The sequence below is a fragment of the Penicillium atrosanguineum genome, assembly GCF_028827265.1.
Source record: "Penicillium atrosanguineum strain IBT 20685 chromosome Unknown utg000006l_segment0_segment0, whole genome shotgun sequence".
In the NCBI taxonomy this organism is placed as follows: domain Eukaryota; kingdom Fungi; phylum Ascomycota; class Eurotiomycetes; order Eurotiales; family Aspergillaceae; genus Penicillium; species Penicillium atrosanguineum.
Window position 1 is genome coordinate 2,634,890 of NW_026623138.1, and position 17,594 is coordinate 2,652,483.

Consider the following 17,594-nt stretch of genomic DNA (forward strand, 5'->3'; position numbering starts at 1 on the left):
GTGGAAATCCAAGTGTACGCTAGGTAGAATAGGGATGGATGTCCTTGTCGCAAAGGGGTCTATTCATCATTAACGAATGATATGATCGGGGTAAATGGCATGTGGGATGAAAATAGCCAGGTTTTGTAAGCACCGAGGAGTTAAGTGGATAGGTATGTGCGATGAAACAGGGCAAGAATCCTACACCGACTGGTGGGATTAGCGGCGCGCGTGGCGCAGCGCCCTCGGCTCTTGAGGAGCCTTCTGTTATGTTGAAATTGCGGGGGGATTTCTTCAGTCGGTTAATATGAGGATCAGCGGATATGGCTGGCTACATGTTCATTTTTAACCGATACGGTCATGGCTATATACGGAGGCGCTGAGGAAGTCAGCAGCAGAAGGATCCATCACAGTAAACCAGCCATGACTCGGGTCAACGCCTCATCCTCAGCCTGAAACGCATCTAGAACATTATGCCCCCGCCCGCCGTCAGAGTGAGACATCCCCATCTCCACTCCGGTCGCAAAGTCGGTGCCGGCTCGAGGGTCAAAGTAAAGCCCACCGGCAATCTCGAAGAAACTACTCAGATCCTCGCACCCGTTAGTATCGGGCTCACCAGCTGTACCGGGAGAAAGTGGCCAGAATGTTGCGGACGAGAATTGAGGAGTTGGAATGCCGGATGTTTGATAGAGGCTAGAGGCATTATGCGTAGATGGCGACTCCGTGGCAGACGATTGTGGCGTCGAGTCAAGAATATTGCGCGATGCGATCGTTTTGGGTTGAGAGGAGCCTTGAGGGTGGGCGTCAGAGGTTGAAAGAGGGTCAATCAACGCACACGAGGCGCGACCCTTATCAAGGGATGATTTCCGGCCTTGGTTGCTTTGCCATCGTACGTTAAGTTGGATTCGTTTGAGGCTGCGAATGATTTTCTGCAAACGACGAGAGGTGCGGGCACGAGTTGCCGAGCGGCGCACCATATCAACTGCCGTAAAGAACTCGGGTCGACAGGCATGGCTAAAACGCACCGGGGCATGTAGCACAGCCAGGAATAGGGCCGCGAGCGCTGAGATCAAGAAGTAATTGAAGGGTTCAGGCCGTTGGAAGTAAATGTCGGAGACACGGCTAAAGTAGTCTAGCATATGAACCGTGCTTTTCGCCGTCTCCACGGCTGTAGAGGCGCCAGTCAGATCCTCTGCGATGCGCTCGCTAGTAAGCAAATTCTGCCGATAGACGAGAATTCGAAGTTGGTTTGCCTGGAGAGCCAGTAGCACCTGAAGCATCATTGCACGATCGGTTTGCCCCGACCCAGCCGGAGATCTCCAGTGTGGATCAAAGCGCAATTCCCGTGGAATGGATTGCACCCATTCCTGAACCTGTGTATCTAGATAAGCGCATCCTTCTGAAATGGAATCGCGCGACCGATTTTGCCAACCAACAACAAGGCCCCATATTTTGGTGCTGAGACGGGCATATGAGATCATGCAAGTCAGATAGGGTGTTGAGTGCCCGGGTTCGGGCAGATTGGTGTCCATGTCTGAGTCTTGAAGGGCAAAAGGCAAGCCTGTTCCAAATGACCATTTCCTGTCCAGTACGTAAATGCACCAAAATAGTCGACTTGCCCACATCCATTCCAAAGCACCCGGAAACACGCCCCCGGTCTTCTGCCACGTCTCTTGACAATGTAGACCCAACTCCATACTGCCGCGGGCTGCCATGCCAGTCAGGCGCCAGGCTATAACCTCGTCATCGCGGTAGGAGTGGAAGATCGACTATATCCAATGCCGTCGTGTAAGCCAATTGTGAACCGGGATTGTTTGAGGCATACGTACTAATAACGTGAGGATGAGGATCTCCTTCATGTCCACCTCGGCAATTTTCAACCGACTGGCAAACCGGTCTTCGACACTATTAGCCAGCTGAGCCGCACGCTCACTCCGACCATGGGATTCGACCAGGAGAGCGGTGGCTAGGAGAATTTTGAGAACTTGAATGTCGCGGGCATGAAACCAGTCCTGATCCGAGTCTGGTCGCGTTAGATCCAAAGCGCTAACAAATGCTGGATCTTGAGAATGATAAAATTCGACCACGTAAGCACGCACGCTGGCCAAATCAACACAGGGATACATAATCCCAACAGTATCCTCGTAGACCTGCACCAGGCGCAAAGTCTCCAGCAGCCCGAGGCTGCTAAGCGGGTCTTCGCCATCTAGCGCCTCGTCTCGGTCCAAGGGAGCAGGGCTATGAGCGGCGGTTGATAAGTCAATGTCTTCATCATCTTCATCACCAACAGGAGCATCGTGACTCCGTGCGTGAGATAGAGGTCTGGCTCGCCGACTCAGCCCGAACTCGGCGCTTGTGGGGCCGACATAAATAGGGGATTTCGGAGGATTCAAAATACGATGAAGAGATCCGGGCGGCCCGCTCGCTGAAAGTCTTGACGATGGAGTAGGGCCAGCGGATTCGAGCTCAAACATACGCGCGGAAAGAGACCGCATCTCCTCCCTCAGAGTCTCGAGTTGAGAATCCACACTCTGAAAATGCGTCTCAACTCTAGAATAAAAATTAGTCACAGACAGTATGATCGAATAAGGAGTGCAGGGAAACGATCTCTGGGTCATCCTTGTGTTTGCGAGACACCACGTACCGATCATTCTGGACTCTAGTCTCTCGCGTTGGCCCTGCTGGGCGAGAGGCGGGATAAACACATTCAATCTGATCTCGCATACATCTTGCACAGGTCTCTCCTCCGCTGCATTTTAGCTTACGGCGTTTGCATTCGTTGCTTGGCTAGTTAGTATTCAGATCCAATAGTCACAGAGAAGCCGGAAATCGGACATACCAGGCGACTTGAGTATATTTCCCCCTTTTTCGTGGCCTTTGGGCAGAAGAATCATCATGATCTAGTCTGGGAGAGTCGGGGATCATCATTCAAACGTGATACCTCGAGGTAGGGATCTCGACGTGATTTCGGTGTAGAAGGAAGAGGGTGAGCGGAAAGAACTTTCCGAGGACGATAAGAAGCGATAAGAAGTACTCCACTTCCCATTTTCTCCACTTCGTTCGCTTCATCCACTGTGCACTCCAAAGTATTCTCACATTACTCTACCTCTTTTGCATCTCTAACTGACGGGGGGATTATCCAATTATGGGAGAGACAAGGTGCGATATAGGCATCTTCATTGAATATTATAGAACTTCGAAAATACTAGACATACACGACTCTTCTGAACTTGATGAATCAGACTGATTGCATGATTTCTCGCTAGAACGCCCATAAGGCAAGATAATAATGGTCGTTTTACTAAAATACAATTGGTATAGCTCTCCCCAGATGTCACTAAAGCATCGCAATCTAAATATGTGCTTTGCGGCAACATTCCGCGTCTGCCAGCCTCGACGAGCCATTCTTGTTGGACGGAACATCGATCGAAGGGTTGGCGGTGAAGAAATCCGCAGGACGAATCATCAGTTGGAAAATTTCCACCGGCATCACGGGCCAGTCTTCGACTCGAGGGTTGTGAGTGATACCGAATGAGTTCCAGACAACGACATCAGTATCGGCAACGGCGTCACCTCGACGAACGGCATCGGCTACCCCTTCGACTTCGTTCTGACTTTGCAGGGTATATCTACCTCCAGCGTATAGCTCGCCATCGCGGAATTTGGTCACCCAGACGTGATGCTGGGCAAACTGAGCCCGTCGTGCTTGAACCGACTCCGGATCTGCCAGCAACGTTTGAGTTGCCAGTGGGATGAACTTGTACCCCACAGGATTCCCGCTAATGGGGTTTGTCTTGTGCGGGTTGATCATTTTGATCGTCCGGTTCAATTGCGGAGCTGCATCGATCCAGGAAGCACGCTCCACCGTCTTCTTTGTCACCCGGTAGAAGTTTCCGTTGGGATTGGTCACCGCGTTCATGGGCACCGGGTGGGACTCTTCCACCACCACCGAATTCTTCTGACCGTCGACAGCAGGATCGATCCGGACGCAGAAAATGTGTTGGTGGTTCTGAGCCAGAACACCGCCACTCACCACGTTGCCGTACTCACTGACCTTGCCAGCATCGATGTTCACAACGTTCAGAATCCCACTTGCCCGGCACTCCACTATGATTCCACCAGCTAGGTCGAATTTGTGGGCGAAAACGTATTCGTAATTAGCCAAAGTAATAATGAACTGGACGACCAGTTCTCGGTGGCGTGTGACGACTGCACGGCCTGTGCGCCAGTTCGAATGTTTCCAACCGATGCCATTGTCCTGTTCATGAAGACAAATGGCATTGGGCAGAGCTTGAGCAGTGCCATCAGGCTGAGTGATCACGGCATCGAAGTATTTGATGACACCTAGACAGTCGCAACCCAGGGAGAGATTGTTGGCCATATTGCCACCGCCACCATCTCCAAAATCGAAGGCTTGTTTACGATGGAATGGTGGTCGTGGGTCTGCGTAGGGCACGGTCTAAAAGACGTCCATTAGCCTGAATCTGGGCGGATCCTAGTCAAAGGGAGAACGAGGGAAGACACATACCATTTCGCTGACCGCCAGACGATGCATGACACTGCGACCATCATACCAGATGTCGTGAATGGTGGCACCTTCACGAGGGTTAAATGCCACGCGGAATCGCCACTTCTGCCACTCTACAAGAGACTCGTTGGTGACCCGGAAAGATGGGCCCTCGGGCTGAACGACGTTCAACGGCTTGAGGTCCTTGCGAGTACCATCTAAGAGGAGTTCCGGCACGTACTCTGACGGCTTGCAGTGCCCGATGATATCCCGCTTGAAAGTCTGTTCCAACAGTCCGTCATCTTTGCCGCCAGTTGCAGGCCGATCAACGCGAATGATCTCTTGTGTGTGGGCATCCATCACCGGGATCATTGGCAAAGGATAGGAGTAAAAATTGGAATCTCCATTGCCCGATCGCTTATCCTGCGCAAAGCAAAGGGCCTGGAAAAATCGCCGGTTCTCATCGGTGTGATCGAGACCGCCATACGGCCACGGCTCAATAACAACCTCGAACCCTTCTGGCAGCTGGAACTCTGCGAGTGCCTGTTGGAACAACGGGGAACTCATGCACCGATCCACTAAGACATCGAATTCGTTCCTTTTGAAAGTCGTGAGTAGCAAGTTCCGGATATATTGGTGTTGTTACACTTACAGCGTAAGGCTGGCATGATGCTGCTTTCCGACGATTATGTGCTTGACTCGTGTCCGAGAGACCACATCGATCACGGATTCATGAAACTGAGGGATCCGGTCGGCACCAATCACGTCATACTGGCACAAAGCCAGACGAGGCGGACGAGGAGTTGTTGGGCTCAAGCGACCGGCATGCTCGAGAGCTAAGAATTCGACAAGATGCGCCTTGGGGGGTTCCTGCAGGAATATCTCTCGGAAATCAATGACGGTATCGGGGTGAGCGTCCTTGACAACGTCGCGGGCCAAATTAGTCTCCGCTGCGGAGAGGATAGCGAGTGGATGCGCCATTTTTGTATAGATGTGAAATGTGAAACTCTTGACCAAGAAAAGAAGTTGTTTTTAAATAACCTAGCCACGGGCTGCATCTCCAAATGCTCGGGATTAGTAAACCGTCCGTTCCGATTTCCGAGCAACAGTGTGGGTCAACTAAACTTAACAATCCGCGTTTCCGCATTTCCCCTCAAGTTACTTGTCGACCAAGTCCAGCAGTGGCGACCTATTTCCCTGGCAATACGTATCGAGGAGGCTTTTGCTATTTTATCTTCATACGATATCCTCAGAATACCGGTCGACCGTTGGGGAATGAGCTTGGATCTACGCCTTAGGACAGGGTCGAATGTGTAACGCTTTAACTCAGGTCTTATTCGTGAAATTGACCTCGTGTTCGGCAATCAAGCTACAGAGCTAGATCTCATCCATATCCGGTGACTCAATCAGAAATGACATCTTGTTAGATCTTAGCCCTATATTCTCTTCTGATCTCACGATTGTTAACCCTTCACCGTGATCTTCCCAAGCCAACGTGCTAGCGATAACACTCCATAATGAGATGTCTCCAATCAATATGCGAAGAATGATAAGAAATGATAGGAAAGTGCCCACCGCGTCTTTCCGGAACGGTTTCCGCGATAGAATGCGGGGAAGGACGATCGTCCAAAGAGAAAGGGCCAATGAGGGAGCCTGTCGAGTCGTTGAAAGAGTCCACTAAAGCCAAAGCTAGCAAATGCCTTGCGAGTTTTGTTATCTAACAGGCACCCTTTTTTCCGCTATGCTACGAAGAAAGTGCGGCCTTCAACCGTGCTAGAGAGACGGGCAGCCATATGACCCGCCACCCAGGTGCCCTGGAATATATAGCAGCGCTGCCCAGTTCCGTACATGTAATTTCTGCAATCGAATCTCTTGAAAATCAATCAGATTCACCTTTGTGTGCTGTGCGCATCAATGACTACTTTACTAGATTCGGATGTCAAAGTGGCCGCCCCAGAGAAACACATCAGCGATGAGGAGCAGTTGGCTTCCCTCGGGCATGTGCAAGAACTTCGTAGAGAGTTTTCTTTGTGGTCCATCGTATGCCTTCAAATCTCCTTGATGGCCACTTGGGAGGCCCTCTCTTCGGTGGTGTCCACTGCTCTGACCAACGGGGGAGCACCCTGTCTTTTCTATAATTAGTAAGTCCTGATGCTTGATGGCTCCTCAGCTTTGCAAGGGTCGATGTTGACCGACCTTTGTACTTAGTATCATTGCCTTGATCGGCACAATCTTTGTTGTTCTATCGCTCGGTGAGATTGCTTCATTATATCCAACAGCAGGAGGTATGGTGACCCTAGAGACTTGCACTTTCCCTTCGTCCGGTCAGGGGGAGCTGACAGGTTGTCAGGCCAATATCATTGGGTCTATTGTCTCACGCCCGAGTCATATCGGGCCACAGCATCTTGGTTCACCGGCTGGATCTCTATCGGAGGTCAAATCGTGTTCACTGCATCTGCAGCTTTTGCCGCCGGTCTCCAGTTGCAGGCCTTGGTGACTATGAATCACCTTGATACCTATGTTCCGGCTCGATGGCAGGGAATGCTCTTCTATTGGCTGATCTTAGCTTACTCGGCTGCTATCAATATCTTTGGATCCAAGATTCTGCCACATACCAACACCGCAGCTGGTAAACCTTGCCATTGATTCCCAGATCCGCGTATGGTGGCTGACAGACAAATAGGAATACTTCATATGTTAGGATTCATAGCAGTCGTGTGCGTGCTAGGAGCCATGTCATCAAAGCATTCTGCGACATATGTCTTCACGGAGTTTTCAAATACCAGTGGTTGGGGAAATGATGGGGTCTCTTGGCTGGTTGGGCTGTTGAGCGCGGTATATCCCTTTCTTGGGTATGAGACCTTCCCGGATTACGAGAGCCATCCACAGATGTAGCTGACCGCACATATCAGTTATGATGCAGCCTGTCATCTAAGTGAAGAGCTTCCCAAGCCGTCGCGAAATGTGCCTTTGGCTATGGTGGGAAGTGTTGCCATTAACGGCCTCATGGGTTTGGTATATGCAATCGTGCTGCTGTTTGGGCTAGGAGATCTCAAGACTCTTCTTGCGTCTAAAGTCGGATTTCCGTTCATGCAACTCTTCCTGAATGTCACCCACTCGTTGGCAGGGGCATCGATTCTTTCGTTAGTTGTTTCTCTGATCGCCATGGCGGCCAATGCCGCTGGCACAACTTCAACCAGTCGTACAGCATGGGCATTTGCACGCGACCGTGGCCTGCCGAGCTCCACATTCTTCTCGGTGGTTAACCCGACTCTGAAGGTGCCCGTTCGAATGGTGTTGGTTGTGGTATTTCTGCAGATGCTCCTGGGCCTAATTTACCTGGGCAGCTCAACGGCCTTCAATGCCGTGCTCTCCATGGCTATCCTAGGCATGTATGCGTCGTATTTCTCACCTATTCTGTTCATGTTTATGCATGGTCGACGGACCTCGGCCTCTATCGCACGTGCAATAGGAACTGGCGCATTTAATTTGGGACCACGATGGGGGCCTACGGTGAATTTGATAGCCATGATGTGGTTGATGCTGGCAATGGTATTTAGCACTTTTCCGACTGTGATGCCGGTGACACCAGAAAACATGAACTACTGCGTGGTGGTGACCATGGGCTGGGTCGCCATCGGTGCAGTGTATTATTATCTGTTCAGCGGGAAGAGACGGTTCACTGGTCCCGTGGTAGAACTAGCTGAAGAGATGTAAAACTCGAGATCGGTTCTTGATGACGGCAATTGCGGGTATCGAGAGTGCTTACCTAGATATTTTTCTTATTTCCCCGACAGCTTGAATACCGTAATGGCCTTTTCCCCTCACTTGACAAGTTTGCTCCCGCTCCACTGACCCTAACTCCGCGCGAAACTTTGAGCGCGGGGGCCCAGAAGCCCACATAAATATCGAACCTAATGCAACGGCGAGATGTGCAACTCGAATGAACGGAGTCACAATGCCTAATACCAAGACCATCCATGTCGCCCACTTGGGAGGGATCGATGCCGCCTACCAGATGTACCGAGAGTACGATCGCAACAAGCCAACGTTAGTACTGGTGAACGCCTTCACCACGTCATCCGAGCTGTATCGAGATCAGTTCGAAAGCCCGGAACTGACTGATCAATTCAACCTTGTGGCTATCGAGCTACTAGGTCATGGCCAGACGCGCACGGCTCGTGAACACTGGACCTACTGGGATACGGCGGAGATGAATCTGCAAGTTCTAGACGCCCTGGAAATTGATCGTGCATTCGTCCTAGGAACAAGCCAAGGCGGATGGATCACCGTGCAGATGGCGCTGCTACGGCCAGAAAAGGTACTATTCTCACTGACACCCATGCCCACTTGCAGCTAATGGTTTTAGATTGTGGGGATTATTCCTGTTGGTACATCCATGGACAGCGAGTCGGAGCGCAGCCGCCAGCTAAAGTGCTGGGATGGTCCAACAATTGTTGCTGGTTTCGTTAACCAATGGACAAGGAGCAAAGCAACCCCAGATTTTGAGCCCGACAATGAATATTGCGACGCACTCATTGATATCGGCTTCAACGAGTGTTCGTCCGGACAACGCGAGTTTTGGCGAACGACAATCAAAGACAATTACCGCGGCGATGATGGTCGTCGGCGACTTCGTATGGCGGCGATAAATCTGGCTGAACGGGGCACATTGCATCTTCGACTCTCCGATATTAGATGCCCAGTACTGTGGCTGCATGTATGTTCCTCTCTGTTCCGTTCAATCGTCCATATCTAACCAGGCCCAGGGTACCAAGGATGCTGTATACTCAGTGGCCAATGCCGAGGAAGAAATCAAGCTTTTTAATCAATCGCCAGATGCGTGTCTGTTGCCAGTAGACGGGGGTGCTCATTTCCTGAACTCCTCTCATCCCACAGAGGTGAATAAGGCAATTGCGGACTTCATCAATAAGTATATATGATTCTCCGTCATAGCATGTTTGTACTGAATACCAGCAGGGCATTGGAACGCCCTAGTCTGTAAAGTGTCGTCAGTGAATATTAAGCAAAGAGAATGAGAGAATATGAAAAGGAATCAAATTAGCAAATTTTGTGTGCCGAGTTATCTAGCTCAAGGGAATTGGGTAGGATATAACAGTGATGCAGAGGAATACCTAGGTATTTGCCAACGTATAAATTTTGGCTTCGGATGATTTTGAGGAGCTGGAAAGCACAAACTGGATGTTCACGGAAAGTAAGTATAACCTATTTCACCCCTTCACCGCCACCCCAAATCCCATTCAAATCCCCTTCAAACTAAAACTTTATAGCTCAACAACTATAGATTACTTACAGTTGAAAATTTACCTTCGATCTGGTACTACATTACCGACTATTATACTGTATTACCTGAAAATTACATTGGCTGTAGCGACAAAGATACATATTGGAATTGTAATTGCTCGATGGCTGTCTGGCAACGCAGACTGGGCGCCAGCAACACACATACACACTCCCAAGAACTCATGAAGGCGTAGTGGACATGCATACTACAGGATCCTCATCTCACGATCAACGCCCCCCGCGCAGCCCGATAGCCTTCACCGAACAATGTAGTGACAATTTGGAGCTAGTTTGTCCTTTGACTTTCAGCGTTACTCAATAGTTCGAAGAATCACGGCCAGTAAATAAACCACCACTTTTGCAGAGACGCAAATCACACGCCGCTTTTTTCTATGCAAATGAAAGGAAAGGCTCTTAGAAGATCAAGACACGTGATCGACACCAATTTAATAAAGCATAGATTCAGACCGGGTTAAGATCTTAAATGTCCCCACACATCTATTATTAACTCATCCGGGCTAAATCGTCGAACCCTGTGATAGAATGGCTATATGATATCATGTCTGGGTTCAAGTGACGACCAGGTTATCATAATAATTTTCTTGGCCGTCGAAGTCCGTCTTCCCGCTATATCACTACGACTACTATTATTCGTGCGGGGTACATAGTACAAAGTACCAGATAAGAAATCTTATGGCGCATCGCTAATCACATAACTACGTAAAGAAACTCGGCCCCTCTCCGTCAAAGTAACAAGACCCTTGAAAGAAGAAAGAAAATACATAAGGACTATCAAGGAGTTGGTGTACGGTCGGCATGAACGCACCTCAATGAGAGCACGTGCCCCGGCATTCGGATATTAGAACATGTCGCGCCGGAGAAATATTATCGAAGTATATTAGATATGTGAGTGACATCAAGGTCGCGGGAGAGCAGTAACAGACAGTTCCCTTGCGGCCCATACGCAATAATTATTAAAGACCCATCACGGCCAGGACACGATTTCGGCGCATGCCACTGGAGCCGATCAAGTTGAAGGATCGGGAAAAAGTTTTTTTTGGAATCTTTACAGCTTTGCCCATGACTACTATTTCGATTACTACAAGATCACTACACTCTCACTGAAGGCCCGGATGGGCAAAGCCGAAGATAAGCACGCGACTAATCTGTCGGCTCATTCTTATCCGCCCCCTTGATTTGTTCCCCCTCCCGGGAAAGACAAAAAGAAATCCTTACTACTTGCGGCTAGTCACAAAACGACTTTTCCCAGTATTTCTGGCCCTCTAATTGGCCTCCCAGAGTCGGCTCTGCCACGGGCCTCGCTGACATCCAATCAACGATCGGCGTGGCCGGCGATGTCTTCTTAGCCTGCCTCGCCGTGAAGAGGCGGGTGAAATGCTGAATGTAAAGGAGTCCGCACGAATGAAAACAGAGTAACTTGGCGCGAGAGAGATTCGCTAATCTTTCCAAGGATAAATAAATCAAGCGCGAGTCCCCCTCTTCCCCTCATTGAATCCAGCTGTCGTGCTGTTTCTTCATTTCAGTACAAGCTACATTGTCAACATTGACATTCCTCCGTTCAAGCAGCATGGACTTGGAGCAGTCTGCGGGAACACTCGCGCCGCCCAGTATCACGGACAAAGGCAAGAAGCCGATCGAGCCTTTACTGGAGGAGGATCGCTCCATTCGCCATGGAGAGAACGACCTACTGGGCGGAGAAAGCGTGGATGCAGTGTTGGCGGCAAAGATGGGCCTAGTGAATGATGTGAGTCTTGACAATTCCCATTTTATCCCTGCGCCGGAGAACCACTTCCTCGTTGATCGTGAACGTGAATTGGGTAAACTGACAGATCTTGTTCGCTTCAGACCATCGATGAGATTGGATTCACGCCCCACCACTGGAAGCTATTCTGCTTGAACGGGTTCGGCTACGCCGTTGATTCTCTTATTCTGCTGATCCAGTCTGTCATTTCTACCCAAGCTCGAAAAGAGTTTCAACCCAGCTACAAGACTGGCCTGACAATTGCCGTCTATGTCGGTATGCTCATCGGCGCCATTTTCTGGGGTTTCTCTGCCGATATAATCGGACGGCGCTTTGCCTTTAATGTCTCGCTTTTTGTCTCGGGCACTTTCACCGTTGTCGCGGGCGCTTCGCCATCCTGGATTACCCTGGGTCTGTTTACCTGCTTGAGCGCTTTCGGCGCCGGAGGAAATTTGGTACTCGATACCACCGTGTTTTTGGAATATCTGCCGAGCAAAAAGCAATGGCTCCTTACTCTTATGGCTGCTTGGTGGGGTAAGACACCCAATCCGATGAAAGTTCCTTGAATGATTTGTTAACCTTTATGTAGGCCTTGGCCAACTGATTGCCGGCCTATTTGCTTGGGCTTTCCTTCCGAACTTCTCCTGCGAAGATGCTGCGACGTGTACTAGAGCAAACAATCAAGGCTGGCGCTACGTCTGGTACACTTCTGGAGCCTTTGTCTTTGTTCTCTCCATCTTGCGCATTACCATAATCAGGTTACAGGAGACGCCCAAATTTCTCATTGCCGAAGGAAAAGATGCAGATGCGGTTCGTGTCCTTCAGAGCATTGCTACCCGATACAACCGCCCTTGCAGCCTTACTATCGAACGGCTGGAAGCCTATGGACCCTCTCAGACTCGCAAGACAAGTGCAGTTGGAATGTTCCAACGACTGATGTCACCAAAGGAACTGACTTTCCATTTCAAAGGGCTTTATGCGACTCGCAAGATGGGGCTGTCAACCTCTTTGGTCTGGTTTTCCTGGCTTCTCATCGGACTTGCCTACCCGTTATACAACGTGTTTTTGCCCACTTATCTCGCATCACGTGGTGCTAGCTTCGGAGTATCGAGCGATTACATAACCTGGAGAAACTATGCGATCAACAACACATGCAGTATTTTCGGTCCGGTTCTAGCGGGACTGATGTGTCGCTCCCCCTGGTTCTGGGGTCGCCGGGGCACTATGATTATAGGTGCTTTAGTGACCATGATTTTCTTTTTCTGCTACACTCAGGTACGCACTGAGAGTGAAAATGTCGGATTTTCATGCGCAATCTCGTTTTGCCTCAATATTTATTACGGTACGCTCTATGCGTACACACCAGAGGTATGGTTATCCCAGATACTATTTTTTGCCGTAGTTTGACGTCTAATGGTCTTTTACCAGGTCTTCCCATCAGCTCATCGCGGGACTGGCAATGGAGTTGCCATTGGATTAAATCGAATTATGGGCATTGTCAGTGCAGTGGTAGGGGAAGCCGCGGATGTGAGTTCCAATATCCGTTTCTTTGAAGCCCGTTTGTTATCATTTTACTAATGCTTCCAATAGACAAATACACCAGTCCCGATCTACATCTGTGCCGCTCTCTACATTGTCATGGCGGCTGTATCCGCTGTACTTCCATTCGAGCCCTACGGCCGGCGAAGCAGCTGAAAATGTATGGAACAGGCCAGTCAATCTATCTCGCGAATAAATCAGTTGGAGAAGACACTACCAAGATATCAATTCTAGCTGTTGGCTGGTTGAGAGTCGCCCTGTTGCCGCTCAGTAGGAAATGTGTTGTGTCTAGTGACTGACTTTCATTGGCTTTTTTGGCCGAGTTTGAGTGTCTCACTGTTGGGACTGTGGACAGATGAAGGTTTCCAGCAGCGCGAGGCTAGCCCTATCGCTTCAAGTAGAACAATTAAAACGGCAATTCAAAACCAGAACAAGAAATATGCAATCCTTCAGAGATTGCTCCAAAATAAGGACCATTTTCAACAATTTCAAACACCAGTTCGACATGAATCAAGTTACGTGAGATTTCGGACAAGCACTTATTGTAGGTAGCGGGGTCGACGTATGGCCCTCGACAGATTGATGCGGAGGTACTGCATAGTGCAGAGAGCGAACCCCGCATTTGACTTGCATTTTACACTATACGGTGTGCGAGACTCGGGGGCTTATATACACCGTATAACCACAGGTAAGCACAACTAGAAGAATCGCAAACCAATTCCGTGGATTTTGTATGTTCCTAGGAGACCCTGAATCTATAAATTGGAGTAAACGGGGTACTAGAATTCATGAAACACATGATTAAATACACCCAGAGCATCCGTGTTGACGACCTTTCGTTCCTGCAGATGACTGATCTCGTTAGCTATCAAGATATGCAAATTCTAGTAGTATTTGTTTGTAGCCTAGATAGCCTACTTCTCCTATAGCACTATTTCTTCACTCTTATATATACCTCCGTACTCAGTCATCCCTCTCTCAGTCATTCCTCTCTCAGTCATTTCTCTCTGACAGTACTTCACACTAAACGCAATCGACAGAATTTACAATGGGCGCATGTGTGGAAAACTTGCGGTTCTGCCATTTCCTGCCGTACTGGAGACACTTCCCGCGCCTCGGGGTTAATTTACCGGATGACCGTGGATTAATTTGGCCTGCAACCTGTTAGAAATTTTGTTCGTATTTGATTGGACATCCGTTTCCATTCCATCCAGCCCTTGACGTATCCTAGGCTAACGATCGTATTTTCCCTGCGAGAGTCTAACCAAATGCGATCCGATTGGTGACTAACTCGTGTCCAGATCAGGCTAGGCATCCTTGAGTCTGCGCCTCTTGGCTCATGGGCTTGACAAAATAATTAATTGACCAATGAAGTATACGAGAGAAGAGATAACGTGGCTTAGACCCGTAAGCCCTCCGCCTGTATTATGCGCCATATCTTTAGCCCCGCTGTTGCCCCGCTCTTGGCTCGAGCATTACGGTAAGTTAACGACCAGGGATGTCGCCATTGAAGTTTTACCTACCATGGTACCGCAAATTGCGTATAGCGCTTGAAATGCCGCCATTTGCCCCCTGTTCAACCACTCTCTTATTTTCTCGCACGTATACCCCGGCCAACCCGCGTTTAACAATTTTACACGCAACTGTTCGCAAATTTGGAGAATCTCCAGCCCCCAGCCACCCTGTGTTGTGAAGGTGACTCCTCAACTACTGGTTCGCTTTGATAAACATCAGCCAAACTTACGTTACCTAAAGGCTTACACCCGACGTCCTCACCTTGGTAATCTTGGTCAATCAAACCCAGTGAAGCATTTTAAGAGGCGCATGCCGCACAGCGAATCTTACTACTTTATCAACTCGATTATTCGACAACTTCGTTTTTCTGAGACCAGCCGATCCACATCTGCTAGAACAAAAAGCCGCGCGACTTCCCTACTACTATAGCAGCCCTTTACGATCCAAAGCAACAGATCTCCTGCCACAAAGCAACCGCCCAAGCACAAAAGCCAGCAAGCCCAAAAGCCCACGACCCAAGCCAACAGCCAGATTATACTTTACCGGCGCCCTAATCTTTAGGCCCCTTCCTTGAAGTTGGTATCGCCCATGCGCCCATGTACTGAACATCAATCTGCAACAACCTTCCATTTGTCTCCGACGCTCTCCTCACATTTATCTCGCTCTACAGTATCTACTTCATAGGCATTATTGATTGGTTAAATCCCCAAACAAAATGGCTTTCTCCAGTAAGGATAAAGGGGCCAGTACTGGTGTCTTGAACACACTTGGCTTGAAGCCCGAAGGTCTTCATGATGTCCAGGAGGGCGTGATGGCTGATAACGCCGATAACCTCCAGCGTCACCTTGGAAATCGTCAAATCCAACTTATCGCGATTGGAGGCTCTATTGGAACAGCCCTTTTCGTCAGCATTGGCACCGGTCTCTATCACGGTGGACCTGGCAGCTTGTTTCTTGCTTTTACTATTCAAAGTATAGTCTTGGCAATGGTGAACAACTGCATTGCCGAGATGAGTACTGCCTTCCCTGTCAGCGGTGGTTTCATTCGCCTTGCGGGCAAATGGGTCGATGAAGCCCTTGGTTTTATGGTTGGTTGGAACTTTTTGTCCGTACCTGAATTTTCCCGAGTCCTATGACCTTCGACAAAACTGACGACGTATAGCTTCTATGAGGCTCTTTTGATTCCATTTGAAATTTCGGCCTTCACTTTGGTGCTTTCATTCTGGAGCCCTACTGTCACCGAACCCGGCCCAGTCGCAGGGATTTGTGCTGGAATCATTCTGTGCTACGGGTGAGAGCTCCCCATAAGAAGGATCTTGACATGAATGACCAAAGCCTACGTTCACACTCTGGCTATTCAGGAGAGAGCAATAATCTCAGCTTCGAGAAATATGCACTGCACTTTAATACTAATCATTCGCCTAGATTTCTTAACATACTGGCTGTAAAGGCATACGGTGAAGCTGAATTCTGGTTATCAGGCGGCAAAGTCGTCTTGATCTTTTCATTATTTTTCTTCACGTTTGTCACCATGGTTGGCGGAAATCCAAGTCACGATGCATACGGATTTCGCTATTGGAATAACCCGGGATCATTCATGGAGTATCTCGATACCGGCGCCCTTGGCCGCTTCGAAGGATTTCTCGGTTCTCTTTGGTCTGCGTGCTTCGCTGTCGTTGGTCCTGAATACATCTCGATGGTTGCAGCCGAGGCCAGGCGCCCACGAATCTACATAAAGAATGCTTTCAAAACGGTTTACATGCGATTTGGTATCTTTTTCATTGGGGGCGCATTGGCGGTTGGCATCGTTTGCTCTGCCCGGGACCCGGCCTTGGTAGCGGTCGTCAACGGTGATTCTTCCGGTTCCACTGCTGCAGCGTCCCCATATGTTATTGGCATGCGAAACATGGGCATTACGATTTTCCCTTCGATTGTGAACGCGTCAGTATACCTCTGGTCACTCTCCAGATTTGACACTAACCCCGCTTATGAATTATAGTCTCCTGCTGACCTCAATCTTCTCCGCTGGCAATACCTACACTTACTGTGCTATCCGCACCCTGTACGGTCTCGCGCTTGAAGGACGGGCCCCAAGAGTCCTGACTTATACTACACGACAGGGTGTACCGATCTATTGCTTCGCCATTGTGATGATTTTCCCCATTCTCTCATTCCTACAGGTCTCGAATAGCTCTTCTATTGTGATCACCTGGTTTGCAAATCTCGTGACCGCTGGAGGTATGTGTCTTTCAAATTTAAAGATCAAATTACGTTTCTCACCTCTATGACCAGGCCTGATCAACTACGTTACAATCTCATTGACCTACATATTTTTCCATCGCGCTTGCAAGGCTCAAGGCATTGACCGCAGATCCTTCTCCTACTTCGCTCGGTTCCAGCCATACTGCGCTTACTTTGCCTTTATTTGGATGATTCTTGTTGCAATTCTCTACGGCTATCCTTCATACAAACCATGGTCATTGTCGACATTCTGGTCGGACTACACGATGCAAATCGTGATCCCTCCTCTTTTCATTATCTGGAAAGTCATCAAGCGCACCAAAATGGTTAAGCCCCATGAAGCTGACTTGGTCTGGGAGCGACCTCTGATCGATGCCTATGAAGCAAGCTTTACTGATCCCCCAGTTGGATTTTGGAGAGAAGTTGGCCAGATGTTCGGCGTCGGACGAGTTAAGGGTGGTAATGACAAGCGGCGCGGCTCAACGGCTGATCACTCCTTTGAAAATGAAGGAATCATAGCGTGATATATCTGCCCTGCCAAGCCTTCTGAGCCACATGTTACCTCTCATAACGGGAATATTTCTTTGTCTCACATGAAGTCAGAGGGAGTGGAAAGTTATTGATTCAAGGTCCTTATATTATTCCAAATTCTGTATTGTTCTTCATTCTCAGAGTTTCGAGTTTTTGTATTAGAATAGACCCTAGGAAACAAGCAGTTCCCAACCCCCTAATGTTGCTGTGGATGTCA

General features: G+C 49.2%; 6 protein-coding genes across 6 annotated transcripts; 4 read left to right on the top strand and 2 right to left on the bottom strand.

Annotated features, from left to right (window-relative positions):
- Positions 1-386: 386 nt before the first annotated feature.
- On the bottom strand, positions 387-2,630 carry N7443_008146 (transcription factor domain-containing protein; the record flags this gene model as incomplete). The annotated part of the gene is made up of 3 exons (XM_056888202.1): positions 387-1,748; positions 1,809-2,527; positions 2,624-2,630. 3 exons carry the CDS (start codon positions 2,628-2,630, stop codon positions 387-389), a joined length of 2,088 nt encoding a protein of 695 aa, XP_056739893.1.
- A 701-nt stretch (positions 2,631-3,331) lies between these two features.
- Positions 3,332-5,467, bottom strand: N7443_008147 (putative copper amine oxidase; the record flags this gene model as incomplete). The annotated part of the gene is made up of 3 exons (XM_056888203.1): positions 3,332-4,438; positions 4,508-5,084; positions 5,139-5,467. 3 exons carry the CDS (start codon positions 5,465-5,467, stop codon positions 3,332-3,334), a joined length of 2,013 nt encoding a protein of 670 aa, XP_056739894.1.
- A 933-nt stretch (positions 5,468-6,400) lies between these two features.
- On the top strand, positions 6,401-8,203 carry N7443_008148 (MFS general substrate transporter; the record flags this gene model as incomplete). Its single annotated transcript, XM_056888204.1, has 5 exons — positions 6,401-6,627; positions 6,695-6,771; positions 6,837-7,115; positions 7,170-7,338; positions 7,399-8,203. 5 exons carry the CDS (start codon positions 6,401-6,403, stop codon positions 8,201-8,203), a joined length of 1,557 nt encoding a protein of 518 aa, XP_056739895.1.
- Positions 8,204-8,444: 241 nt separating this feature from the next.
- On the top strand, positions 8,445-9,429 carry N7443_008149 (alpha/beta fold hydrolase; the record flags this gene model as incomplete). The annotated part of the gene is made up of 3 exons (XM_056888205.1): positions 8,445-8,807; positions 8,856-9,206; positions 9,256-9,429. 3 exons carry the CDS (start codon positions 8,445-8,447, stop codon positions 9,427-9,429), a joined length of 888 nt encoding a protein of 295 aa, XP_056739896.1.
- A 1,949-nt stretch (positions 9,430-11,378) lies between these two features.
- On the top strand, positions 11,379-13,247 carry N7443_008150 (MFS transporter; the record flags this gene model as incomplete). The annotated part of the gene is made up of 5 exons (XM_056888206.1): positions 11,379-11,555; positions 11,657-12,086; positions 12,142-12,920; positions 12,981-13,079; positions 13,143-13,247. 5 exons carry the CDS (start codon positions 11,379-11,381, stop codon positions 13,245-13,247), a joined length of 1,590 nt encoding a protein of 529 aa, XP_056739897.1.
- A 2,074-nt stretch (positions 13,248-15,321) lies between these two features.
- N7443_008151 (cytochrome c oxidase family protein) lies at positions 15,322-17,370 on the top strand (the record flags this gene model as incomplete). The annotated part of the gene is made up of 5 exons (XM_056888207.1): positions 15,322-15,710; positions 15,768-15,896; positions 16,031-16,546; positions 16,605-16,843; positions 16,898-17,370. 5 exons carry the CDS (start codon positions 15,322-15,324, stop codon positions 17,368-17,370), a joined length of 1,746 nt encoding a protein of 581 aa, XP_056739898.1.
- Positions 17,371-17,594: the final 224 nt, after the last annotated feature.